General features: G+C 43.8%; 4 protein-coding genes across 9 annotated transcripts in view; 2 read left to right on the forward strand and 2 right to left on the reverse strand.

Annotated features, from left to right (window-relative positions):
* The first annotated feature begins 1,516 nt into the window (after window positions 1-1,516).
* LOC111591889 (4-coumarate--CoA ligase 1) lies at window positions 1,517-11,560 on the forward strand. The gene is made up of 5 exons (XM_023303795.2): window positions 1,517-2,061; window positions 7,513-7,723; window positions 8,623-9,165; window positions 9,237-9,351; window positions 9,931-11,560. The coding sequence occupies exons 1-5, from the start codon at window positions 1,792-1,794 to the stop codon at window positions 10,571-10,573; spliced, it is 1,782 nt and encodes a 593-aa protein (XP_023159563.1). The 5' UTR covers window positions 1,517-1,791; the 3' UTR covers window positions 10,574-11,560.
* Window positions 11,561-12,884: 1,324 nt separating this feature from the next.
* LOC111591884 (flotillin-2) overlaps window positions 12,885-27,802 on the reverse strand; it is a 103,523-nt gene continuing 88,605 nt past the window's right edge. For 2 of the 5 annotated variants that reach the window (XM_030223687.1, XM_030223686.1), the window contains exons 3-8: window positions 19,632-19,819; window positions 18,218-18,256; window positions 17,025-17,133; window positions 14,352-14,919; window positions 13,679-13,862; window positions 12,885-13,611 (exon numbers count right to left, since the gene is read on the reverse strand). In XM_030223687.1, coding sequence (XP_030079547.1) covers window positions 13,432-13,611; window positions 13,679-13,862; window positions 14,352-14,919; window positions 17,025-17,133; window positions 18,218-18,256; window positions 19,632-19,819 — 1,268 coding nt within the window. In that variant the 3' untranslated portion in view covers window positions 12,885-13,431. Of the gene's footprint in view, window positions 13,612-13,678; window positions 13,863-14,351; window positions 14,946-15,021; window positions 15,845-17,024; window positions 17,134-18,217; window positions 18,257-19,631; window positions 19,820-27,802 lie in introns of those variants that run through there. The other 3 variants (XM_030223688.1, XM_030223689.1, XM_023303787.2) reach the window with 3 other exon arrangements.
* Window positions 21,009-24,690, forward strand: LOC111591883 (glucose dehydrogenase [FAD, quinone]). Of its 2 annotated transcripts, none has more exons than XM_023303785.2 (3): window positions 21,009-21,041; window positions 22,592-23,043; window positions 23,170-24,690. In XM_023303785.2, exons 2-3 carry the CDS (start codon window positions 22,662-22,664, stop codon window positions 24,666-24,668), a joined length of 1,881 nt encoding a protein of 626 aa, XP_023159553.2. In that variant the 5' UTR covers window positions 21,009-21,041; window positions 22,592-22,661; the 3' UTR covers window positions 24,669-24,690. The 2 variants fall into 2 exon arrangements, with proteins under 2 accessions (XP_023159553.2, XP_023159552.2); XM_023303784.2 differs by lacking the exon at window positions 21,009-21,041 and adding an exon at window positions 22,317-22,390.
* On the reverse strand, window positions 25,239-27,474 carry LOC111591882 (glucose dehydrogenase [FAD, quinone]). Its single transcript, XM_023303783.2, has one exon. The coding sequence runs from the start codon at window positions 27,269-27,271 to the stop codon at window positions 25,259-25,261; it is 2,013 nt and encodes a 670-aa protein (XP_023159551.2). The 5' UTR covers window positions 27,272-27,474; the 3' UTR covers window positions 25,239-25,258.

The following is a 27,802-nucleotide window of genomic DNA, read 5'->3' on the forward strand; positions in this document are numbered from 1 at the left end:
AAACTGGCCTTGAGCTACAAATACCAGTGCGTATGTGCTCGTGTGTCTGTGTGTGTGTGAGAGTTATTTGAATGCTGTTATTGATGAAGACGCGATCCGCTGCTCAGCTAAGTTGTGCAACTAGCCGCCAGGCGTCGTTTTAGCTGGAGAAAGTTGAATGCCCTCCGAATGAAAGGCCCACACAGATGCCCAAACCTAGGTCCGGTTTTCCATATCCAATTTCGTTGCGAGTTTCTGTTTTTCTCGCTTCCACTCACTTTTTCGGAGGACTTTGTACCGGAGTGTAATCCAAGTTTCTCATACCGGTTAGACCAGAATCTACCTGATTTATACTTTATACGCTAATCACCTGCAATCTGGCATCTAAGCTTAATTACCATAATAACAATGCCCGTTAGGCCCAGCGATAAGCTGCATTGCAAGTCATGCCCACAAGGCCGAAACAAAGTCTGGAAGACAATGGAAGCTGATAACGCTTATCAGTGCGTTTTTTTCTACGTAGAATGTTCGTATGTCCCTACATATGTATGTACATATGTACATATATGTGTTTATGGCTGTGCAATAAACGCATTTGTAAAAGTTCATAAAGTTGTTGGTGTGTGGCATGGATAGGGTAAGTCAGGGGAAGGTGGGGCCAGAAGTAGAAAGTCCAGATTTTATACATTCTGGCGAGGATCATAAAAATTTTCAATCAGTCATAAAAAGCATAGCGTTATATCAGGCTAGATAATCAAATAATAATATTATAGGCCGAACTCTTGTGATTTTTTCGTCAATCTCTATTTTATTTACATTTAAAGAATCAGATTTTAGTGTAGCTGGATCTGTAGCGTGTGTCCAGGTACGCATGTATGTATGTATGCGACACTTGATGAAATATCTGTAACTAGTTCCAATTAAAAAATTATAATCGGCAAACGTCTATTGTGCTATACAAATAACACATGCATCTATACACTTAGGAATGTCATTTATTTCTTTAAGAACGCATGCACAAACACAGTTACACACATATTGATGTATATGTATGTATATGTGTCGCACACGCTTGTGTTAAGTAAATTCATAAAGAGAGAAATGCATGCGCATACACACACATACGCACGCACACGCTGCGATGCCAATAACATTTACTAAAATTGAGAGAGTGACAAATATAAGCATAGAATTGCACTGACTACTAATTTACAGTTACAGCTATGCAGGCAGCCGAGCGAAGAGTGTAAACAGTGTGCACAGAGCGCTGCGCAAAGAGAGCGAGCGACGCAACGAGAGAGAGAGAGAGAGAGAGAGTGAGATCATGCAAAAGCAGCACCAATAACAATAACAAGAAGTATATGCATTTGAAACAGAACGCGTAGGCGCAGATGAGCGCGGCGTCAAACAGAAAATAAAGAGTAGCAGCAACAGGAACAGCAACAACAACGAACGCCCCTTTTCTACGCCAACGCGATCTGTTTGCCTGTTTGTTTGTGTGTGTGCGTGCGAGCGTGTTTTGGTGAGCCGGCGAGCCGGCAATACGGCCGCTGCGACGCCAACAGGCAGTCGTGCCTCAGCACTCCAAAGCAACAGACGTGCAGACAGACAGGCAGCAGCAGCAGAAGCAGTAATCAACGCAACACCAAAACAGCAGTCAAAACAAATTGAAAAATTCCAAGCCCAGCTTAAACCACATCCAATTGAATCTAACGTTCGTGAGAGCGAGTGCGTGAGCAAAGACCAAAAGAGATACAGAGCGCGAGAGAAGGAGAAGGAAAAGAACAAAAGAGATCCGCAGCTGCTTAGTCAATGAAAATGTATCCAGTCGCTGCCCAGATGCTGCGCCTGCGCAACGCCGCAAACGCCTGCGCTCGCACAATCACAACGAACCGCAGGCAGCGCAACACGGCGAGCGTTGAGCGCGCCCAAAGCATTAGCGAGCGGGACAAGGCGCTGCACTACAACGCCGAGGACGGCTACTACAAGACCTCGCCCTACGATCCCATTAAGGTGCAAAATGTGCCGTTGCACGAGTACGTCTGGCGCGACTTCAAAAAGTGGGAAAACTCCACGGCAGCGGTAAGTTATGTCCATTAACAGTGTTGCTAACGAGCAAAAGCAGTGTTGAAAATTACGTGAATGAATTTTGAATTTACTAAGCCAAACATTTGCTTGTGAATATTAAAGGATCTGTAAGAAAAAGGATCCAAAAAAAAAAAGACATTTAAGTGGATTGATGAAAGAATTTCACAATATCTTTTTTTTTTTCAATAAATTTTTTTTTCAAGTGCCTTGAAAAGTGTTTTCAAATATTATAAATCTATAAATGTCGTTCAGCATGAGATAATGAAATATTACTTGAAATTCTTCAGAGAAAAAACCGGTTTTTATTAAAATTGTTAAGTAATATTTCAAACAAATATCTTAACAAAAAGATTTTTTAAAGTGTTTTGAAATGTTTCATTGTTGAAAAACTTAAATTATCCAACCTAAGATCATTCATAGAAAAGTGCTGAAAGGGAATTAATAGAAATTTTCAAAAACATTCAGAAATATAATATATAATATATAATATATATAATATAATTTTAAATTGGTATTTCGTTATTTTCTAGTGAAATACAAACATTCATTCATTTGAAAGAACTTTTTACCTGGGCTATATATGTAATTTTATTTTCAAGTATGACTACCAGGTGCTCGATCTGAAGTTGACAAATAATACATACACTCTATATACTTTATATACAAATTAAGTCTTAGAACTCATTGAATTGAAGCTACTTGATCCATTGATAAGATTGCGGATAGTAGATATTGGATGGCTGGTAGCGCTTGTAAAACAACTCTATTACTCAGATCCGGATCCCTATATGATACCCTTACCTAATGTCTTATCGCTTCTTTCGGAAAGTATTTCGTTATTCTCGTTTTTGTTTATGCCATTTCATTGAACCTGAACCTATGCCAATAGCTTGTGTATACCTATATACATATATATATATATATACATATCAATGTATATATGTCTATGTTTATGTATTCTTGTCTGGCACCGTTTGCTGATTCTCCCTGTCGAGTCGAAAAGTCGCATGCAGATTGGATCACGAGCGCAGTCACAAGATTACCTGGAATTTTGCTAGTCCAGCTCGCTTAACATACTTATATGGGTCATTTCTAGGGGCCTCTTGCTTTCGCCAGATAAGGTGTGCCTAGTGTATTGTGTACCTTAAGCAAAAATACCTATTTAGATAAGTCCGAAAGTGAAATAATATATATAACACGTACTACGCCTTCATACTGCAATCTTGAGATAAGGAAACAGGAATAATAATAGAAATACCCACAATATGTATGTCTATATATATATATATATATATATATATATATATATATATATATATATATATATAAATGTATATATTTAAATAAATATATGTTTGCACATAATATTCATGTATAAATATAGGCATACCCCTTTGTAGCGCTTTGCATGGGGCCTTGACCGGTTGAAGTCGACTGTGACATGGCATCAAATTGCTTTACATGAGCGATAAGAGCGACATTGAGAGCCAGGGGATTGCAAGGGATAATGAACAGATGTGACGTATAACAAGTGTTTCAGGCGGCAGTGCTCGACTGGCAGATACCTTGTATACTGTATAGCTTAAATTCTGATAATATAGTATATATTTATATAGTATGTTATTAAAATATCGAGTTAGGCTTCAGACCATTGTTAAACGAAATATATTGTATAAGACTAAAACTGAATTAATGGGGCATCACGACTGCATAATACTCTGTTTATAATGCTTTAATGATTGGTATAGATGAAACCAATCGGAGGTTATCCATTTCACTACCTCCATTTGAGAATCTATAAGAGTGTGGCTTAGGCGAAGCTAATATACCCACCTTAGCGTACAGGATATATGGGAAAGAAATGCAACTAGTAAGAGATTGATAATGGAAATGAGAAATCAAAATGCAAGAGGCGAGTTGCATGGCAGTGTGTGTGCGAGACAGTCAGTGAGCAAGGAACAGAGAGAGAGAGAGAGAGAGAGAGAGAGAGAGAGAGGGAGAGCGGAGGGAAGAGGGAGAGCAAGCGAGGCACTATAAATAGACACATGATCGAGACAACTGTCGGCTTGCATAAGCACCGAGCCCGCCCACACGCTCCGCCCACACTGAGGCGACAAAAGCAGCAGCACGTAGAGCCACCCGTGCCGCCACTGCAGCCACCCCAGCCGCAATGCCAGCCCCTCCGCCCCGAAATCAAAGTGCAAAAGTTTTTCATTGAATTTGATTAGCCTACAGTGGGGCAATATCAGGTTTTGCCTGCTCAAAAGTGCGAAGCATCGCAAACAGCGGCTTGTGCTCACTTTAAACCTCATGTGCCAGAATTAAATGCAATTAAATGCAAGGCACACGCTCACACATGCATATACACACATACATATAATATTTGTGTATGTATATTATATTCAATGTAGCTAGCTGCACAGTGGGTGCAAAGTGCGAGTTGTGCCAATTGAATTTCGATTCGCTGTGCAAAGCCAACAACAAAATAAACACAAATTCGCTTTAGTTCGTTATATATGGCATAGCGTGCAGTCTCGTTTCGCCATAAAATGCATGATATACCTAATATAGCTATATATAAATATATATATATATGTATATATAGATATATGAGTGTAAGTTGGATAGTTTGTGCTGTTTCCAAGCGACTTGAAACTTTGATTCCGTCAACTTGATCAAAATGCTCACACTTGTTTATACTACAGATAAGTATATATATATACATATATATATATATATCATATATATATATACATATATGGGTAAACAGTTGGCCATAAGAAGTAAAGTATACGGCTAGATTCTTTATAATACACGTGAAACATTCTCATGTGCTCGACAATCGGTTCTTTTACTTTTGTGAATTTCTGATTAGCAGCGAGTGATAAGCGTCCTATGCAAAGTTCAGAGGCTTGTTTACGACTTTTGGGCATAGATTTATTTCAGATGACTCTTTATCAATATGCTTTTGCCCTAAAGATCAAATGCTTATGTTGGAAAAGAGTCGAAGAGTCTCTCAGATATCAGAAAGTATTTATATATCCTCTATATCTATATATATATATCCCTATATAGATCTTTAGAATGGCATCCAGAGTCTATAAATAGTTAGTTCCAACTGATGTGAACGCTGTCGAGTTTCGAAATTAATATTCTGGTTTGACTTTGGTTTATTATATTTTATAGTATTTTTCGATTTTGTTTTTATTTCTTAACAACTCGAAAGTGCTAGATGTGCCAATTTTTTGTTTGCTAAATTTTAAGTAGATTTAGAAGTTTTCGGTACAGTTTTCAACCTGATGCGGTAGCTGTATTGTCAGTCAGTCAATCAGTCAATCTCTCGCTCTTTCTCTCTCTTCTGTCTATGTTTCTCTTTTCATTTATGGCCTTTTCTCTGTCTCTCAATGTCTCTCTTTCCCTTTATGGCTCTCTCTGTCCCTCTCCCTCATAAGCCATTGCGCTTATCGCAAAAGAGCATTGAACTATTTGTTATGCGCAGCGGCGGCTGTCAATATTTTAATATGTTTTTAATTGTCCCATAATAGGTGTCTAGAAACAAACAATCAAACACACGCACACACATACTCATAAGCACGCTAATTGTGATTGTTTTGCATATGCATTTGCTGAAAACAATTAGCGGTAAATCATCTTTAGCTCATTTGTTGTTGCTTTTGTTTTTACTTTTGCTTTTGCTTTTGCGTTTGCCGTTGCCGTTGCCTGTGGTGGGCCTGGCCTTCTTGCAAGCGTGACAGTGGCAGTGGTTGTGGATCAATGCCTGGCAGGGCGAGCGGGAGGGGTAGAGATCACTGTTGTCGTTGTCTCGTTTGGGCAGCGAAAAAGTCAACAAGCGTCGTGCAAAACAACAAACGTCAATACACATGCATATATGCGCAAAGAGGGACAGAGAGAGAGAGAGAGAGAGAGAGAGAGAGAGAGAGAGACAGACAGAGAGCGAGAGCGTAGTAATCATCTCGTTGGTTCTCTTTTGTTTGCAGACTTTGTACTTTGCCCCACTGAACTTTGATCAGTGGTCGCGGCGCAGCTCGAGTGGAACGCAGCAGCGCGTCAACTGTTCGAAATCATTTTTCTTGTTTTTTTTTCATTTGAAATTTTATTTAAATTGTCTTTTTTGCTTAATTTAGTTGATTTCTTTAAATTCGACATTTTAATGTGCTTGTTTTTCGCTGTTTCTCTTCTGTTCTCTTGTTTTCGTGTGGTATTTATAATTCGCGCTGCGCAAATAATATTAGCCAGAATATCCGGCCCCTGGCCCCGTCTAACTAGCCTTGTCTAAACGCAGTCTTCGTTAAAGGCTTAACTTAAACATGGCCTTGACCAAGGTCAAGCTGAAACATCAGCTGCGAAGGGCACAGATGATCGCTTTCATAAACTTGACCGTCTCTCACACAGGCAGTGGACAATACAAACGCAATATTTTGAAAATAATGCGATGCGAATATTTTTTATTTATGTATGTTTTAAAATAAGTACATTTTCTTATTCGGAAATACTACATAAGCTGGAATATTGGGAACTCAAGTTCAAGTTAAGTCATGGATATTTCAAATGCTCTTCATAGAGGTGTTACATCTTTGTTAGTCTTATGAGTCTTATCACTATATCATATAATTTATCTATGTTTTCTTGCCTAATAAACACTATACACTTATCTATATTCCTGTTATATAGTCGAATAATTCTCAGTTCTTGCCTTCAGTTCTCTTCTATTTACTTTCAAATAGCGTTCTGCTGCGGCTTAAGCGCATTTATGTTAATTGAATTCAATTCTTCTAACCATGACCTATTCCCCATGCTAAGCATTAGAGCTCTTCCAAAACTTTGTATCCAAGTGCTTACATACTTGAGAGTATTGAACTTTTGCGAGCATTCTATTTATATACCAAAGAGAACAGCTCATAAAATAATACGTTCTAGATTAGATATAGTTCGATTTTTTGAGGAACTTAAGTTTCGTCTATGAGTAAAGCGAACTTTATATAGCTATATATATATATATATATATATATATATATATATATATATATATATATATATATATATATATATATATATATATATATATATATATATATATATATATATATATATATATATATATAAAATCTTCTTTGTTGTTCACATATATCTTGAATATTCTACATATACATAGCTGTATATGGAATATCTGTATCTGATATCATGATATCTCTTATATTAACTAAGCTTTCATTACGCTTTGCCGAAGATCAGCTTCGCTGCTTCAAGCTTTCTTTCATTGAGGTCTCTTGATCATAGATCTAAAATATATGATCTACGTTAAAGAGGTGTCTGTTGTCTCTGATCTTTCTTCTCAATTATTCCTAAGCTTCTTTCTATAAGATGTCCTGGAAACTGTTCAATATAAATGTAATTTACTAAGCATTTGCTTTTCTGCTCTTCCAGGTCTGCGTGATCACGGATCGTCAATATACGTATGCCCAGCTACGCGATGCCAGCGCCGCCTTTGCTGTGCGCCTGCAGACAAAGTTCAAGCTGTTCAAGCCCGATATCTTGGCCATTTGCTTGCCAAATATGCCAGAGTATCCGATCGCAGCGCTGGGCGCCATCGAAGCTGGTCTCACTGTGACCACGATTAATCCCATCTATACGCCAGGTAAGTCGCGTTCTGGGTCCGGGTTCGGGTCTGAGTTGCCAGCACGTTTGCGGCCAGTCGCGCCATCCGAACGACGCACTCGCGATAAGGTGACACAATTAAGCGCTAAATCTGGTTTAATTATCCCTTATCAGAGCGGTAATTGTGAAGTTTATGGGCGGGCGTAGTCCACGTCGAAAGATCACTGTTCCAGATAGGCCCCCAAATTATATTGGCGAGGTTACGAACTCGTCTCGAAGACTGACGCACATCTGTCTATCAATTCGTTGCTCTAAGGCAAGGCTTTGATCCACCATTAACGGATGCGACACAAAGTAAACAAGAAGAGGGCAAGAGAGGCCAAAGCGGGGATGCCAAGCTCAGCGTTGACTGATAATAGCGAGAGCTCGGCATGAGTCTGACTATTAATAGTGTACGATATAAACAGATGAGTGTAAAGGCAGCGATGAAACGTTACGAACGACACAAAAGCAAAGCTAGAAAACAGAATCAAGAAACGATAAACAAGCAACGTTTGCCAGAGATGAGTAGACAAATTCAGGAAAGTCCTTAAGAAGCTGAAACATATGAAAATAGTGGGACAGTGGGGTAATATATAGGGCACAGATTGAGAATATAAGAGAACGTGACAGCATCAAAGCACGAGTTATAGTTCATATTGAGCAAGGAAACGTTTACGAATGCAACACAAAGAAGAATGCAACAATAAGAGCTGTGTGCTGGAGAGGAGTAGACAAATCAAAACAAGTCCTTAAGAAACTGTAACTGAATAGATGAAAAGTGGGAAGAAGAAGGTGAATGGAAACGTTTACGAATGTCGCACAAAGCAGAATGCAAAATAACGGCCTTCGACTTCAGAGCTTTTCGCGCACAAGCTAATCTTTCGCTTTGGATTGCAGATGAGATCGCACGCCAGCTGACGTTCAGCAATGCCAAGTTCCTGGTGGGCAGCGTGCAAGGCTATGGGACGCTGCGTGAGGCATGCCAGCTGGCTGGCAAGCCGATGCCCATCGCTGTGGTGCGCAGCACTGAGGGCGAGTCGCTGCCGGCGGGCGCCATTGATTTCTTTGAGCTGATAAGCACGGAGAACGTGCGCTACGACGAGTTGCGCGCGCCCAAGGATGCGAGTCCTGACGACATGGTCTTCCTGCCCTTCTCCTCGGGCACCACCGGCCTGCCGAAGGGCGTGGTGCTGTCGCACAACAACATCAGCAGCAACTGCGAACAGATACAGGATGCGCTGCCCATTGATTCGCTCCAGTTCCAGGACACGCTGCCCGCGGTGCTGCCCTTCTTTCACATCTACGGCCTCACCGTGGTCATGCTCTCGAAGCTGGGACAGGGCGCTCGATTGGCCACGCTGCCCGCCTTCAAGCCGGACGACTTTATCAAGGCGCTCGACACCTACAAAGGCAGCATTCTCAACCTTGTGCCGCCCATTGGTGAGTAGCTGTAAGAGACGTCTCTGTCTAGCACTTATTAATGCTGTCTCTCTCTCCCACCCTCTCCTTAGCCTTGTTCATGATAAATCATCCAAAGCTGACGAACGACTTGGCCTCAGCGCTGCGCGTCGTCATGTCCGGTGCCGCGCCAATTGGCCAACACGACATCGAGCGCTTCTTGCAGAAGTGAGTAAAGAGCTCAGGATAAGCCCTTATAGCCAGACCCTACTGTTATCCCCGGAATATGCTCCTCTCTTGGTTAGGTCTATCTCTTGTTAATTCCCTAGTCGTGTCAACTTTTGATAAGCAGCTCAACTGGCAATCTAGTTAACTTTTGATAACTTGCTGATAAGCATTAATTAGCCTCCTCATAAGCTCTTACACATTGTTGCCACTTTCCTGATAAGATTCAGTTAATTATCTGATAAGTTTTCGTAAGTCTCTTTATAATCTGTCTAATTCAACCTCTTGTTAATTGCTTACCTCCCATTGATTTCCTAATTAGCACTTAAGTTTCTTGAGTCTTTCTTATTCTCGTGATGACGACATGTTTTTAGACTTCCGATCTCTAGCAGGTTTACCCCAACTATTTTATAAGCTTTCTGAATATCTCCTGCTAACCTCAGGATAAGCTGCGTGTAAACCTCCGCCTAGGTTCTTCTTACTCTTCTTTCAACCCTGTCTTAACAATATTCCATATAAATATAAAATACACTGCATACGTCCGTCCTTAAGCTAATCCCTTTCTCCCCTCTGCGCTTGTAGGTTCCCCAATACGCGTTTCATGCAGGGCTATGGCATGACGGAGGCATCGCCCGTTATCCTGATGACGCCCGAGGGCAATACACGTTATGCGTCGACAGGCTTGCTGCCAGGCAGCACGGAGGCCAAGATCGTGCCGTTGGAAGGAAGCGATACGAAGGGCGTGGGAGCGCGCATCACAGGTGAGCTGTGTGTGCGTGGACCCCAGGTGATGTCCGGCTATTTGAACAATGCGGAGGCCAATGAGGTGACCTTCTTTCCGGGCAAATGGCTGCGCACGGGCGATGTGGCCTTCTACGATGAGGACGGCTTCTTCTACATAACGGATCGCATGAAGGAACTGATCAAGGTTAAGGGCTTTCAAGTGCCGCCAGCTGAGCTAGAGGCCGTGCTGCGCGACCATCCCAAGATACTGGAGGCATCCGTCTTTGGCATACCCCATGAGCTGAACGGCGAGGCGCCGCGAGCCATCGTTGTGCTGCGCCAGAACGAGACGGCAACAGCCGAGGAAATCGCCGCCTATGTGGCGGAACGAGTTGCCCACTACAAGAAGCTCGAGGGTGGAGTCATCTTTGTCGAAGAGGTGCCCAAGAGTCCGACCGGCAAAATACTGCGTAGGGTTGTCAAAGAAAAGTATTCGGACTGAGCCAGCCAATCTCGCCAACTGAAGTTTTTACATAGCTGTTAAACATCTAACTATTTTTAAATGTATTTTTTTTTTTTGTGAATTTCGATTACCGTTTGGTATCTCTGTGGATCCGATCAAATGTGACCCGTCAATGTGTGGCAAGATGCGGGCATTGTGAGCATTGCATTTAGACAAGTGGCCCCCAGGGTGGCTGCGTGAATAGCGAGTAGAACATAGCGAGTAACGAGTAGCACGTAGTGAGTAGCGAGTAATTAGAACCGCGAAGTGAAAAGCTAAAAGCGCGTGGCGAGTGACAAGTGGCGAGTAACGAGTAGGAAATAGCGAGTAGTTGCTGGAGCATTGCAAGTGCTAAGAATGGATAGCAACTGTAAGGCAGCGAGTGACGGGATGGACGTAGCGAGTAACGAGTAGCAACAACCTGTGACGAGTGGCGAGTAGCGAGTAGTTGATAGAGAGCTGCAGGTGCTGAGAATGGATAGCAACTACAGAGGAGCGAGTGACAGGATTTGAGTAACGAGCAACGAGTAGGAACTACCGAGTAGCTGTTAACGAGTTTGCTTTAACGAGTAGCGAGTAGTTGCTAGAGCATTGCAAGTGCTAAGAATGGCTAGCGACTATCGAGAGTAGGAACAACCGGGTAGCTGTTAACGAGTAGCGAGTAACGAGTAGCGAGTAAATAGTCACTGGATTGGTCCATAGCTTGTAAGTTTCGTAGCGCTATTTAGACTCGTAGCCTAGGCTTGTGTGTACCTAAACTGCAACAGAGTAGATATTGATAACGCTGGACCTGCATAGTATACCATAGTATACACCTATATCAGTCCAATCCCCAACGGACTTAGCCTAAGCCACATTTTTTTGTTATCTTTACTAAGTATGTAAGCTAGTGTCTAGATATTGATATATTTACAACCATACGGATGTCTACATATATGTATTTTACTTGTATATGAAAGCTTTGTAATAAAGATTTGAGTGACTAACGTATCCCCGAGTGTTTCCAGTTAAAGACATTCTACTGGGCATATTTCTTTTCTTTTTCAATTTATTTATTTACGACAAAATACACAAAATTTTAGATTCGATTTATTTAGTTAGATTCTCTTGCACTGTGAAACATGTATCAATTTAAGTTATTTGCACTTAACATACAATAGAAAAAAAAAATATATATATTCATTCATATATATATATATATACATGTACATTATATATATTTATACTTTTGTTATTCTGAATTGTGTGTAAATGCGTTTACTTTGCAGATTCTGCTTCGGTTAATCTAGATTTTTTTTTTTTGTTTTTCTCGTTTCTCTTTCTTAACAATTTGTGTAATCGGAATTTCATTTTTCTTTACTCTTAACGTGGCTGCATTCACTGTGCTGAGCTGTCTCGATCTGCTGCGCAATAGAGTCTTTCCTCTCAACTCTAAGCAGTTCCTGGTTTCTTAAATAGAACTGAGGTTCGAACTGCACTTAACTGACTTAAGATCATTTTTAGATTGAATTACAATTGCATAAAATATCAATTATTGCTGGCCTCGATGCGTCGCAGTTGGGACAACTCCTCAAAGTGTTGCAGCCTTGTCGAATTATACTAGAAAACCAAAATAGGTTAAGGCAAAACATAAACAAAAAAAAAAACATTTATTTCGTACAAATATCGTTTTATAGCGCCTTCTCTCTAAATAAATAAATATATATAGATAAATATATATATATGTATATATATTGATTTCGTTCAGAGGGACAAATAGATTGTGAACATTAAAAATTGTTTTAACTAAATTTAAGTTTCAATAAATGGGAAATTTCGTGTGCGGATGTGGAAGAGCGGCTGCGACTGAGGCGTCATTGAAATTTAGGGTGCATTAAACTGAGTGTGTGTGTGAGTGTGTGTGTGTGTGTGTGTGAGTGTGTGTGTGTGTGTGAGTGTGTGTGTGTGTGTGAGAGTGCCTGTTGGTTCCGGTTGGCACAGTGGGACGTTGTCGTTGTCTTTTACAGGCAGTAATTGTAGTTCGAGTGTTGTTAAATTGCATGTTGGCAGTGTTGCAAAGCAACCAAGCAGTGCGTTGCACAGCACTGCTCAACACTTGACGCGTTTTCGAATGCTTTTGTGCGATGATTGTTGAGCTTATGAACTAAATGATGACAGATAGAAATACAAATTAAATACAATTACATTAGACACATGCACGCACAGCTCTGTGTGTGTGTGTGTGTGAGTGTTACATACGTCAATGTGTGTAAATATATATATATATATATATATATATGCGTGTATCAATAAATTTGTGTTTACAAATTGTTTTTCTTATTTCTTTTTTTTTTTGGTATAATTTTTTTTGTTTTTGGTAATTTCTGCTTATTTATCGAGAAAAGGCCACAAAATGCGTTTGCGAATGCGTGCGAAATGCATAATTTTCTTTTTTTTTTTTGTTGTATATATTTAGCTTTAGCTTTAGTTTGATCTGATTTCTCATTTGATTTATCAAACTATTCCCAGGAGTTCTGCTGGTGGGGCGGGGGCCTCTGCTGTTTTCTGCTGTGCACACACACTGACACACATAATATCGGAGTACATTTTGCTATATATATATATCGCTGTATATATATATATGTGAGATTATCGTTCGATTCCATTGATTCTTCAAATGCGCTCGCCAGCTCGCTCTAACAAATGCGTTCTTCTTCTCTCTTTTTCGTTCTCGTTTTTCTTTAGCTCTCTCTCTCCCTCTCTCCCTCTCTCTCTTTCTCTGTGTTTCATTATCTTTCTCTTTCTTTCATTTCCAGTTGCAATTCCTTTTGGGGTTACGTTGTCATTGCCATTTGCTGCACATCCCATTCGAATAGGTTTCACGCCTTGGCGCCGGGTATCTTGGACAGCACCTTGGACAGATCCACTCCGGTCAGCGCGTTGATCGAGGGCGGCAGCTGGGCCACAAGGCGTGTCACATCGTTGGTCAGATTATCGTTGCCGCCAATGAGCACAATTTCATCCGTCTTGGCCAATGGGGCAGCCACCTCTGCAGCGATCTGTAATCAAAGGCAAATTCATATAGCTGTCTCTCTTCACGACTTCCTCCCGCTCTCTCTGTCTTACCTTGGGCAGCGACTCGAGCACAATGTTCATGATAGCTGCATCGCCGTACTGCTTGTAGACGTTCGCCTTCATTCGCATGCGCTCCGCCTCCGCCTTGCCCACCAGCTCGATGGCATGAGCTTCCGCCGCGCCGATCTTACGGATACGCTCCGCCTCGGCTCTGGCGCTCTCAATGGTCTGGCACCTGTTTAGAGTGGAGACAAATTGGATCAGAGCTAACATAATTGAACAGTATATAGATGTATATACTTAGATATAGAGATATATATATATATAGAGTTAATCGAGAATTTCGGCTTCAAATAAATATTACTCATACGACGCGTTGTGCGAGTGAGAATAACACAAAACTCAGAATTGAAACTGTAAATTTTGAATATGCATGAGCAATATATGGATATAGTTAGAACAAGTGATCTCACTTTTATATAAGTGTTTTGAAAGTAACTAAATTTAAATATTACTCATACGTTGCGTTGTACAAGGTGAAATGAAATCAAGAATTAATCTCCAGATTGAACAGAATATTAAGCAGTCAGTTATGCCATGTTGCAAATATTGTCAATAATCATAAATTTCTTCTGATAAAGCATGGAATTTGACAACTTCTTCTTGGTTGGGATTTGACGACTAGAAATGTCTGTTCGCATCGAGTTGGTTGCGTTTCACTTACTGTTTGCCCTGGGCGATTGTCTGGACGCGATAGGCTTCAGCCTCGGCGGGCAGCTTGACGGTGCCGATGAGCTCGCGATCCTTGCGCTGCACTTCCTGCGACTCGATCTCGATCTGCTTGCGACGCTCGACAACGTCAATCTGGATCTCCTCGTTTCGGATGCGCTGGCGTATCTTGGCCGCCTGCAGCTCGTAGGCCAGCTGCGACTCGGCCTTGGCCGTGTTGATCTCCTGATCGAAGTTGGCCTTCTGCAGCTTGTACATGCGCGTATTGTCCTCGATCTTCGTGTCCGTCGAGTACTTCACATCCATGGCGCTCTTCTCGCACTCGGCTTCCCTGATGCCAGCATCGCGATTGGCCTCAGCGACGCCTGCATCGGCGTCCCGCTTAACCACCGCCGTCTGCGCCTTGCCCAGCGAGGCCAAGTACTGCACATCATCGTAGACGTCCTTGATGGTAAAGGACAGAATCTCGATGCCCATGCGGCCGACATCAGGTGCTGCTACCTCGCGCACAAGCGCAGCGAACTGGTCGCGATCTTTGTAGACTTCTTCGACTGTAAGCGTTCCTGTAGAAGGATGGAGAGAGAGAGAGAGAGAGAGAGATGGGTATAGCGTGCGAGCGAGAGATATTGTCACATTCAGTTGGAGCTTAGCTAGCGCTCGCTTACCGCTTAACCACCAACCAGGTGATGCCCACTATCATGACCACCTTAAAGGTACCAATCCACACCATCGACATGACTCGCTCTTGGCTGTTGGCCGTTGACTGTTGGCCTGTTCAAGGCCCAATTAGTAGCCCGTCTAAGTACACACTGACAGCAGTGAGCACTGTATTAACCGTTTATACCTAGCCTAGCCACTCAACTAGTTCTTTACTTTTAATTAAGACATTTGTATTACCCTTGACGTCATTGGCGCAGTCTTATCGACTGAGTGCTGGGCGCTTATCAGCGCACGTCACCGTGCAGCGGGCAGGGACAGAGCACGAGCTTTCTCTGCCCGAAGCTTAAAGCACTTAAAGCTTTTCAATATTGGCTTTCGCAGAGCTTTGCATTGTTTTTAACGTATTTTGATTTATGTTCACTTCAGATGTCGTATTCGATATTTATAGTGTTTTCCGTGAGACCTTCGATTTGTCTGAGAACTATTTGACGAGCTTACTCTATTTCTATTAGCTCTATGTATCAGGTATTCCAGTTTGCTTATCTATTATTTGGCACCACTGTTTTGTGTGCTGCAAGGACTTGGACAGACCTGGGTATATTGGCACAGGGCGGCATAGGTAAAGCTAGCTCAAGTATTCAGACCAAGGATATCTGAATATCTGAATCATAGCACAAATACTTTGGTATGCCTCTTGAGACATTGGCAAGGTTAGTTATAATTTTGATGTTCGACTATTTAAGGCTGACCCCTAAACAAATTGAAGGTCAAGATCGAAGAGGGCTTCGTCTATTTGCTCGACACATACACCCTTCACACAGCTGAGCGGTTCACACGCGATTCAATTCGAAAAAAAAAAAACGGAATAGAGGTCGGTACGATTGGGGGCGGCTTTGCGGTAGGTACTACAATTGGCAGCCGCTCGGAAACGTTGCGACCGGAGCGTCGCTCGACGCGCTTACAACTGACACAGCAAACACGAGAGAGCCTCCCCGTACCAAGACGACGCGTCGTCAAACTAAATATTCCATTTGAGCGCGCGTTGCACAATTGGAAATCGCCTTGGGCATGAGATATACGATTTATGCTCTAAGTATAGCAATTATAGCGATTCTAGCCCTCGCACTCTTTCGGCCGTAATAACGCGGCTCTTTTCGAATCTATTCGAATCACACGCACCGAGCTCAGTTCAACGCACTCGTAAAGCCTCTCAAGTCTACTTTGATTAAAGCAATCAATTTGGCGGCAAGGTCGAGCCACAAACTCGATTAGAATATGACGTAGCCGATGACTAGCGATAGGCAGCGAGACGCTGAAAGTTAACTATTCAAGGGTTCTAGCCGAGTACTCGACTAGCTCCAATTATCATAGAGCTTGAGCTGAGCTCTAAGTCCACTTCAAGTGTTAACAATACCAGTTAACTGAACTGCTCTTAAAGCAGCTGGCGACACGTTGTCAGTTCTTTAACCTGGCTTTTGTCACATCCATTAGCAATTAGCGTGACTCAGACTCGTGCCTTCGCTTACGGGAAAAGTATATTAAACGGGATTCATTCCTTCACATACGTGATGAGCCCGATTTCAGCATTGTTGTGTAGGCGAAAGGAGTATATTGGCCCGGCTGTCTAATCATTAATGAAGCTAGGAACTTGACTTAGTTGAATATATACTCGTATATATATATCAATATATATATATATATATATATATTTCTTTAGCTACTTCTGTGAGGTGGATAGCAATAATTCTGGGAACGAGTATTAGGCAGTCGGTAGCACCCGATGGCTGGCAAAGTTATTGCATTTCTGAATATTTTTAAACAGTCTGGCAACCCTAACACTAACATTGACATGGCAATAGTTTAGTTTCCCATAGAACCTGTCCAACTCTGATCAGATTTGCGTGGAGCTCATTGTCAATCCACTTAACAGGCAGAAAAGCTTTTAACAGGAACATAAAGTCGAAGAGAATATAGCCTTACGTGTATCTAAAGTCGCATGTTGACTTACCCAATATGGCGCGCAGATGTCCTTCCAGGGTTTGCAGAATGGTTTGCTTGATCTCCTTGACGCTCTTGCCCAGGAATTGCTCGCTGGCGGTGCCCAGCAGCTCGTCGGCCTGATGATGAAAATAATAAACATTCATCATCTGTGTGTGTGTGTGTGTCGGTGTGTGTGTGTGTGTGTGTGTGTGTGTTTGGGTATGCGAATAGTTGATTAAATGAATTGATGATCGTGTTATTAATTGATTAATATTTGTTGTTGTTTGATACGGCACACACAGAGATGAATAGAGAGAGAGAGAGAGAGAGAGATAGGTAGAGGGAGAGAGTGGGACGGACAATCCAAAGACACAGTCAAATAGCAATTATTTAATAATTTGTTATCGATAGGTTTTTGATTAGTTTTCGAGTAATTACGATTCATTTATACCCACACACACGCAATACAGGTTCGCACACACACACACACACGCACACATTAAACGTAACAGTAACCGTAACATTAACAGTAACATTAGCAGTAACAGTAACAGTAACGGTAACAGTAACATTAACATTAGCAGACGTTTAGCAGTAGGCGTAATTCAGATGAAGTTTTTGTTTTTTTTTTTATTAATAATTATTATTATATATTAGTTGTTGTTGTTGTTGTTGTTTTTCAAGCGATTTGTTAATTTTGATTTGTTATCATTTACAGTTGTTTGTTTGTTTTTTTTTTTTTTTTTGTCGGATTCGTTTGATGAGTTGAGTTGATTGGAGTCGAGTTGAGTTCAGTTGATTCGAACGATTCGAGCGCAGGGTAAGTGGTTGGTAAAAGAAAGTAGAGAAGAGGTAAAAAAACACAAATGTCAAAAAATTTCGACTGTTTATGTAGACTGTAGACTCAATTGAATAAAGCTAAAGGGCATAAAGGGCGCCTTTTCTCGCATACAATATAATGAATGAGTGCTACGCTTACTATTTACTATGCAGGCATGTATATGTGCATGTGATACAAATCATAAGATCTTAACGACAAAGACATGCAGCAAATGATATGGCATCTATGGTAGAAACAGGGAACTCGACTCAGGGTCTGAATCGTGCGTGAGCTGTGCGTGGGTGTGTGCTATGGAGTGAGTCAGTGTGAGTGTGAATAACGAAACCAAAACCGAAATGAAAATTGTTAAGGAGCAAACGATGTTAACGCAATAAACATACCTCGTTGTTAGCATAATCATTATTTTTATACGAAGATGACTGTAATAATGAAATGAAAATAATTAACGAAGAACTTAATTTTGAATCATTGAATGCTGAAGAGCCAAATAAACTGTGCGTATCAAATCATGCCTAGTGACAAAAAAATATAAACAAATAAAAGAAAGAAGAAAAACAAAATGTTCATAACGAGCGATTACGATTGTGAGCCGACGATTCTAATTCTCAGAAGTGCTACTGTGAATGATTGATTCATTGATAAGTCTGGTGAGCTTTGATCCATTCAGTTTCTTAGGCTAATATTTATTTGATTTACAGATATTTACAAATGCCATGGAATATTCTAGGCAAGGTTCAACTACTGTGAATGAGTTGACAAACGGAAAATGCTGTGAATAATGATTCAAATTGCTTACACTGGAATTCTTAGTCAATGTATTATAATGTATTATTAACAGATGCTAGCTTAAACTAAACTAATTCAAATCATAATGACTGTGAATGATTGAATCAGTTGCTTGGGTCGTAAACTATGATTGGTGAATTTATAGCTACTGCAAACTGCAAACTGTGAATAATGATTCGAATATCAGAGTTCCTAAATTGTGCACTATTATATACAATCGAACTTGGTTATGATTCGATTTGTGGATACATAAATCATTCAATCATAGATTTCTGATTCAAGTTGACTCTAACATATATGTATACATATTATTTGCGATTTAAGTAGTGATTCATAGTGTGATTCGAATCGCGGCACTGCTATTATTTGAGTGAGACTGTGCGAAAAGTGCTATGGGTCACAGTTACTGTGAATTCATGAATGCTGTGCATGGGAAGTAGTGCGCCAAGTCACAGCAATGATTCAAATGCTATACTCAATACATATTTATACGAAACTAAAGCAATTTTCACAAGTTTACGATACGTTCTACACTTACTTTTGATGGATCAGTTCTAAGGCGCTTGCAAGGCTAAATATAATTGAATTGATTCGGAAATGTGGTAGGGATCGGGTGGGGTGGGGGGATTCGAAAGAGTTAAAACATACTTAATAAAAAAAAATGCTAAATCGGATTAAAATATACGATAATTGTATGAATATATATATTTATAAACTGTTTCATTGGGTAGATATGATGCTAAAAGGAACTGTAAGCCAAATTTCAGACGCGTTTCTACGTAGCTACGAAAAATGCATGCCAAATACGAAAGATTATATAAGAATTGGATTATATATGTATATATAAATAGGTATATCTGTTGGATAAAGGGAAGCTAAATAACTTGCATAACGAAACTGAAAAACTGCAATTACTTGCTCCCAGTGAGAGAGCAGCTAACGTAGCCGATGAAAGTGGCTAAAAAGGAAAAGAGGAGAGAATGACGGCTCGCCCGCTCGCCCACATACCTTCATGATCTTGCACTGCGCCACGCCGGTCACCGTCAGCGGTACGCCCTGGGCGGTCTCCACGTTCTCGCACATCGGATTCAACGTCATCACGTTCAGCGAGAGCCGTTGCACGTCCGTCACCAGCCACCAGGCCCAGGCCCAGCCGCCGACAATTGTTCGCTTCTTCGTCGAGCCACAGCAGCCACCTAACAGAGTGACAGAGAAGAAGAGAGAGAGAGAAAGATTGAGAGGGTGAGCAGGAGTGAGTTAATATTCAATAGAGCTGGCAGCTTAGCAGCTTTAAAGCTACATTTTCAAACATTAAATAGATAAAAAAATATTATGCAAATGGACTTAAAAATTATAAAATATACTGAAACTTCCATAGCTTTTACCAATAATAAAATAATAATAAAATTAAAATAAAAATAAATGAATAAACTACTCTAAGCTTAGCTGGTTTTTTGTCTTAAATATAAATATTTAGAAATATATTTAAATATTTTTAAATAATTTTATTATATTTAAATAGTACTAGTAAAAGTAGTTAAATTGTAAGCCAAAACCCATATTTACTGGGTATACAGGCAGTCGATGTCTATTTTTACCAAGCCGCTAAAAACTAGCCCTTATTCAAAGCTTTTCAGTTGCAGCTTGCACTGCTGACGTCATTGGGGCAGGCCAAGTCTGTGTCCGAGTTGTTGGTGACCCACAAATGTTGCTGGCTGTGACACACGCACTTTTTTTCTTTTTGGCTAGGGGCGTAGCATCATAATGGCCAATGGCTTATATAGTAAGAGTGAAAGCATTTCGCAGTCGTCAAAGCACTGCCCGTGTGTGTGTGTGTGTGTGTATGTAGGTGTGTATATATGTGTTATGTCTACGTGCCGGCAAACACGTCACATCGCGTCAAAGACTTGATGAATGAGCATGGTGGCAGCCAAGAGTGCCAGCAAGAGAAGCCAAACAGGAAGCGCTTGTCCATTTGAGGTGCCACCTAACGGTTCAATTCGCCTGCTGTACGCTGCCCACAATGCAGGCCGTCGCCGCCATCAAACAACGCCAAAGGGCATGGTGAAGGCTGCGCAGCTGCAAAGGCGCATACGAGCTGAGAGAGTGTGTGTGCGCGCGTATGTGTGTATGTGTGTAAGAGAGAAAGAGAGCGAGTTGGAGTGGCCATTTCTAGCTTTGTTGCTGTTTGGGCTCCGTTTTAATGGCTCAATGCTTCAGTTGGCCAGCGAACGTCGCAGCGCGCGGCCGTAGTAACCGCACAGAAAGAAAGTGTTAAAGAAAGCGTACATAAACGTACAAGTAAAAAGAGAAGCTTCAGATCGAACGCAAGCTTAAAGTGAGCAAAAGCAAAGGCAAAAGAAACAACAATTGCACTAAGCTAAATATCAACTCCTTTGCCATAGATCCACAACGCAAGTGAGTAAGAAAGGAAAATACATATCCACGCGTGCATGTGTGTGTGCGTTCGTTAATATATAAATAAACAAAATCACAATGCAAAAGTGTGCCAATGGGCAAAAAGAAATCAACGTGAACAAGAGAAGCGGCAGCGCAGCAACAGCGACGGCAACAACAAGGAACGCAAACAGTCAAAAATTCTAAGCCGACGCGTCGACGCATGCGTAGTGGTGGCGACGACGTCGACAGCGACGTTAGCACGTTAGCGACGCCTACGCCAGCAGAAGCTTTCTCAACGAAAGTGATTCATCGCCGCTTCGTTAAGTGTTCGTTGTGATAACTGTAACTGTAACTGTTGTGCTCGTCGCTGTTGTTGCCTGCGTATGTTGTTATGCATTTCTCTTTAACGATATTTGCTTGACTATTTAGCGGCTATTCGCATGGCTGCAAAAGCAGCGCTGCCGCTGCGTGGCTGTTGCTGCTGTTACTGCGGTGCTTTGGCATTTTTTTTCCGCTAGTACCTTGAACTTGAGCAGCGCTGCGCACATTCAACTCGACGCAGTGGCAACCTGTTTGCAACAACAACAACAGCAACCAAGCGCAGCAACAAGTTTGTAATTGTGACTACACCAACAACAACAGCGGCAAGTGCTGGCGCTGTTAGCCGTTAGTTTAGCTCGAAGCTAGCCAAAGATTATGCAAAATCAGGAAACAGTTTTGGCGGCAGCGCCGCCGTTAGGGCTGCCACCAAACTGGTTGCTGTGTACTTACAGCAATTGTTGCCTAGCTTTTTGACAAGAAACAATTGAGAGAAAATCGGTGTTTTTCTCTTTTTTGTTTTGTTGGATTTTGTTTCGGAAGGTTTTATAATCGATGCGAGAGATTTCACTTTTATGCGGGAGGCCTTTTACCCCAACTCCGAGTGCAGCGCATGCAACAAAAAATACTTGGCCGTATTGTTGCTGTATTGTTACAGCCAGTTGTTGGCTTAGAGTCTATTGTATATGCATATATCGCTGGGAAGACCTGCTTACACCTCACAATCTCTTTGCTAGGGGGATTACCCTTTGCCTGCAATGGATCACAAAGCATAGATACGTTCAGAAGGTCAAATTGCTAAGCATTCCAAGTAACTATAGAGAGATTCGCACTGTTCTCTTTTGCCTTTTGCAATGCAGGCTTAAGCTTTGTCAAGCTTTCCCACACGTGCTAGAGCTTTCTGTAACGGTAAACGAATGTTTATGGCCAGCTAAGGAACTTGTTCTTGTTGCTTGAAGTACAGCTGAGAGCTTGCTGAAGAGGTGTCCATTGCACTCGTCGCTTAGATCTGATAAGCGAGTGGGGCATGTTGGGCAACCGGGTACAGGGTATGCATAACAAATGGCAGCCACAATCGCGTTACGAAATTGCCGAAGTGCCGCAGATCGTGATCGAAATGTTGAGGCGCGTGAAAAGCTTCGATTCGAGCAATCGAATCGCCTAACCCGATTACATATATTACAAACGTGACTTTTCATCACATATTTGCTGATTTATTTCTTTTCTTTTCATTTTTGTTTCAATTGCAGACACGTCGTGGCACGTTGGAAGATCGCTATCGCCTGACTTGGAGACAGCCATTAGAAGGAGCCTTCAACCATGAGCTCGGCTATTGTTGGCGCTGCCTCGGCCATCGGGGGCGCGGTGACGGCGGCAACCAGCAACACCTGGTTCATACCCATGCTTATGGCAGCGGTTGCCTACTTCCAGTACGAGGAGATCATGGATCCCGAGTCGAAGCCCAGCGATGTGAGCAGTGACGACATTCTGGACCACTATGATTTTATAGTGATAGGCGCCGGTTCGGCCGGCGCTGTGGTGGCCAATCGCTTGACCGAAGTCGAAAATTGGAATGTCCTTCTGCTGGAAGCGGGCGGTGACGAGACAGAGCTAACGGATGTCCCACTGATGGCCGGATACTTGCAGCTATCCAAAATTGATTGGCAGTACAAAACGGAACCGTCAGGCACTTCTTGCTTGGGTAGGTGTTACCAACGGACAAGGAGAAAGCTTCTACCCAAATCTTTTTAGGCAGATCACTCTCTTCTTTCCTTGTCGTCACCTTTCATGCTACCGTTTCTTATGCTATACGATCTACTACTTTCAGCTATGCAAGGCGGACGCTGCAACTGGCCGAGGGGCAAGGTGTTGGGTGGCAGCTCCGTGCTTAACTACATGCTGTACCTGCGCGGCTCCAAGCATGACTATGACAACTGGGAGGCACTGGGCAATCCTAGCTGGTCGTATCGCGATGCACTTTACTACTTCAAGAAGTCCGAGGATAATACCAATCCATATTTGGCGAGCACGCCCTACCATGCCACAGGCGGCTATTTGACTGTGGGCGAAGCGCCCTACCACACGCCCCTGGCGGCCAGCTTTGTGGAGGCGGGCGTGGAAATGGGCTACGACAATCGCGACTTGAATGGCGAGAAAATGACGGGCTTCATGATTGCCCAGGGCACGACAAGGCGTGGTTCGCGCTGCTCCACCTCCAAGGCATTCCTGCGACCAGCCCGTCTGCGTCCCAATCTTCACATCTCAATGAACTCGCACGTGACACGCATTATGATCGATCCGGTTAGCAAGTTGGCCTTTGGAGTGGAATTTGTTAAAGAGCAGAAGCTCTATCATGTGCGGGCCACCAAGGAGGTTGTCCTCTCGGGCGGTTCAGTGAACAGTCCGCAGCTGCTGATGCTAAGCGGTATTGGCCCACGCAAGCAGCTGGCCAAGCATCGCATACCGCTCATCAAGGAGCTCAGCGTCGGCGAGAACCTGCAGGATCACATCGGACTGGGCGGACTCACATTTCTCGTGAATCAGCCGGTGTCCATAGTGGAGAACCGCTTTCACACCATGTCCACGGTGCTGCAGTACGCGGTCTTTGGCCAAGGTCCGCTCACCATTCTCGGTGGCGTTGAGGGCTTGGCCTATGTGAATACGAAATATGCCAACAGCTCGCTGGACTGGCCGGACATAGAGTTTCATTTCGTTTCTGGCTCAACGAATTCCGATGGCGGATCGCAGCTGCGGAAGGCGCACGGCCTCTCGGATTCGTTTTACCGTTCGGTATTCGAGCCGATCAACAATCGGGATGCCTGGAGCATAATTCCGATGCTGCTGCGTCCACGCAGCACGGGCAGTATTAAGCTGCGCAGCAGCAATCCCTTCGACTATCCTTACATCTTCCCCAACTACTTGAAGGACGACTTCGACCTGAAGACCCTCATCGAGGGTGTCAAGGTCGCCGTCGCTCTTTCCCGCACCAAGGCGATGCAGCGCTTTGGCTCCCGACTGTCCAGCATACGTTGGCCGGGCTGCGAGCATCTCGTCCCATTCACGGATACCTATTGGGAGTGCATGGTGCGTCGATACACGTCGACTATTTACCATCCGGTGGGCACCTGCAAAATGGGCCCCTACTGGGACAAGGATGCGGTCGTCGACGCCAAGCTACGAGTCTACGGCATACGCGGACTGCGCGTCATCGATGCCAGCATCATGCCCAAGCTCGTCTCGGCCAACACAAATGCGCCCGTGATCATGATCGCCGAGAAGGGCAGCGATATGATAAAAGAGTTCTGGATCAAGAATACAATAGTCTGATAAGCGAATATCTTCCTTTTATGCCTCCGTATATGTGTGTGTGTGTGTGTGTGGATTAGAGTGTGTGCATCTGTGTGTGAATCGAACTGTGAGTGTACTTGTCTCTATCGTTTTTTTGTGTTTCCTAGACTTAATCCAAGCTCTTTAATAGTTTTTTTTTTGGTATTTATAAGCGAATCTTATGTATTTATTGTAACTTAACGAAACAGTGAAGCAATGTCCAGTAAAATGAACATTTTCTTTCAATTTCAAGTGGTATATTCGACTATCCTTTGCCAGAACAAATTATAGTCTAGACCAGTATTGAGATGAATAAAACAAGAAGAAGAATAATAACAAATAATCTGCGGTGTGGACTAAAGTATGTGAGGGTAGGATCAATGGTACTAACTGGAGGCTCTTCGGACTAATTCATGAACTATCTGTGAAGCACACAGGAATAAGATTCTAAAGTGGTTTCAATGTAGATCAGATCTTCCAAAGATTAACGTCTTAAGTATATGAAGATATTGCTTGATTATAAGTGTCCTTATATGGTATGCTGTTATTTATCACTGTTATATAGGTGATCTTTGGTTTAATTGGCTGGCTCAAGGAAGTATCTCATTGGTTTCCCCTGTTGTAGGTGGATTCGCTGATGCTGCCTGTTCGAGCAGCTCATTGGGCAGCAGACTCTGTTGCGATTGATCCTCCACCTGTTCATCTCCTAGCTGATCCTCGCGTATCATACGGGCCGCCTGCTCGCCAATCATCATGGCGGGCGCATTCGTATTGCCCGCCGTAATCTCTGGGATGATGCTGGCGTCCGCTACTCGCAGTCCTTGAATGCCGCGCACGCGCAGTCGCTCATCGACGACGCCCAGAGGCTCGCTGGAGGCGGCCATGCGGCAGCTGCCGACTGCATGCCACGCGCCCACAAACATGTAGCGTATGTGGCACAGCCAGTAGGCATCCGAGTCCGGCTCAAGGACATCGCATTCGGGCAGCGGCGGCAACCACAAGCTAAGGCCGCAGCGCCGGAAGGCGCGTGTGTTCAGCAGCCGCTGCACGTAGCGCACGAAGCGCAACAGCGTGGCACGATCGTCTGGATGCGAGGCATAGTTATTCCTTACCAGCGGTGGCTCGCTCGGATCGCTGCTGCGCAGTGAGACGCTGCCGCGCCACTTGGGCAATATCAGCGAGCCCATGATCTGCAGCAGATCTGTCTGCTGCAGGGCCGCTCGCTGAGCGGCTATCAGGGCCGAGCGAAAGCCCAGGTAGCCAAAGCTGCCGTCGCCGCCGCGTGGCAGCAACGTGTGTGCGACCACGTGCACGTCTGGCTGCCCGGAACGACTCGTTGGCGCACTCGAGTTGATGAAGCCCATCATCGAGAAGCTCGCGGCCAACGGACCGCGTTGTCCTTGCAGCAAATACTCCGCCACAGAGGCGGGCTCAAAGGCACCACGCCCACTTGCTGGTCGACTGCTGTTGACGGCGCAGCTGGAGCCCGAGAAGCGCAAGAACAGCGGCAACATGCCATGATCATGAAGATTCTTACCCACACCCTCCAGCGGCAGGCGTGGCTGTATGCCAAGCCTGCTTAGCTGTCGGGCTGGCCCAATGCCGGACAGCAGAAGGAGCTTAGGCGAGTTGAGCGCACCTGCGCTTAGGACTAGTTCGCGACTGGACCAAGCGGTGAGCGTGCGATTGCTGGCCATGTGATAGTAGCTGACGCCGCGTAGCCGTTGTCCGCTGGCGCTGAGCAACAGCCGCTGGGCCTGAGCACCGCGCAGTATGGTAAGATTGGGACGGGTTACGCCAGCCAGGTAACTGCGAGCGCTGCTCACCCGTCTGCCTTGGTTTATCGTGGCCGGCACCTGATGTGTGTAGCCAAAGCTGCTGCCGGAGAGTAAGGGCTGCTGCATCCGGGGCACACCTAGCTCCGAGCTGGCAGCATAGATGAGCTCGGCCAGTCGCTGGTTGAGCGGCTCGATGGGAAAGTAGCTCAGCTTCAGTCGCGACTGCAGCTGGCGGTACGCACGCTGCACTTGCGGCCAATCCCAGCCCTGGAGGCCTAGACGCCAGCGCCAATTGCGAAAGTTGGTTGCACTGCCCGGCACATAGATATTTCCGTTGAGAGCGCCTGTGCCGCCCAGCATGCGTCCGTGCCACCAGCAGCAGCCATGCGGTGGCTCCATGGCCTGGCAGCACTGAGGATTCGGCTCCGCCTCGCTCAGCCACATGTAGCGCGGGTCGTGGTGCATGGAGCCACTCAGTGCATAGATCTCCGATTCGAGCGGTGGGTCCTGACCCGCCTCCAGCAGCAGCACCGTCACATTGGGCTGCTCTGCCAACCGACTGGCTACAATGGCGCCCGCGCTGCCCGCACCCACCACGATGTAATCGTAGCTAGCTGGACTCGTGGGATTTCCTATTACACTTGCTGGCCAATCGCTGGTTAGCGCCCGGCTGGATGCATTCAGTGCTGACGTCACGGAGTCTATCAAGCCTAGGCCGACGCCATTGCTGGGTGCCTGACTGCCAGCGGCCTGCAGAGGCAGGGGCAGAGGGTGCAGCAGCAGCAGAAGGAATGCAGCCCACTTGGCTCCTCGTAGGCGTCTCATTGCGAACTGCTGTGGGCCCGGCGAAGTTTGGTGCTGCTCGTTAAATACATGAAGCTAAGTTGCTTTATTTCATCTGTTTTTTTTTTGTTTTAGGCAATTAAAATATTATTTTTATCTTTATTTACAGCTTTGCCTGTTTTTAATTCTGGTTGTTTACGCTGCGTTTTAAATTTCAAGTATTTAATGCTGCTCGACTCGAAGCTTTTAATCCCGCCCGCACGCATGCAGCGTCGCTCGTTCGCCCTTTAGCTGGCCCAATGAACTCGACAATAATACACTGAGCGAGACAGAGAAAGACATAGAGAGTATGTAAGGTCGAGCGAGACAGAGCGTGAGCTTTTACTGCATGCTAACAGCGCCGCTTAAAGCTGTGTCAACAGACTGTTAACAGTTGCTCGAATGAAAGCTGCCCATTACACCATTTCCCTTCCATATGCCCTACATAAAAGAGCGAGCTTTCGCTGTTAACTAACAGCGCAGCTAATAGATGTAGGTGCTTACTGTTAACAACTGAGCGATCTCTGCTGTTAA

The sequence above is a fragment of the Drosophila hydei genome, unplaced genomic scaffold, assembly GCF_003285905.1.
Source record: "Drosophila hydei strain 15085-1641.00,03,60 unplaced genomic scaffold, DhydRS2 tig00000250-arrow-arrow-pilon, whole genome shotgun sequence".
In the NCBI taxonomy this organism is placed as follows: domain Eukaryota; kingdom Metazoa; phylum Arthropoda; class Insecta; order Diptera; family Drosophilidae; genus Drosophila; species Drosophila hydei.

Excerpts from the sequence above, each read along its gene's own strand:
- LOC111591889 (XM_023303795.2), top strand. The coding sequence starts at position 1,792 with ATGAAAATGTATCCAGTCGCTGCCCAGATGCTGCGCCTGCGCAACGCC. Across the intron at positions 2,062-7,512 it reads GGGAAAACTCCACGGCAGCG|GTCTGCGTGATCACGGATCG; the intron begins GTAAGTTATGTC and ends CTGCTCTTCCAG. Across the intron at positions 9,352-9,930 it reads ATCGAGCGCTTCTTGCAGAA|GTTCCCCAATACGCGTTTCA; the intron begins GTGAGTAAAGAG and ends CTGCGCTTGTAG.
- LOC111591883 (XM_023303785.2), top strand. The coding sequence starts at position 22,662 with ATGAGCTCGGCTATTGTTGGCGCTGCCTCGGCCATCGGGGGCGCGGTG. Across the intron at positions 23,044-23,169 it reads GTCAGGCACTTCTTGCTTGG|CTATGCAAGGCGGACGCTGC; the intron begins GTAGGTGTTACC and ends TACTACTTTCAG.
- LOC111591882 (XM_023303783.2), bottom strand. The coding sequence starts at position 27,271 with ATGAGACGCCTACGAGGAGCCAAGTGGGCTGCATTCCTTCTGCTGCTG.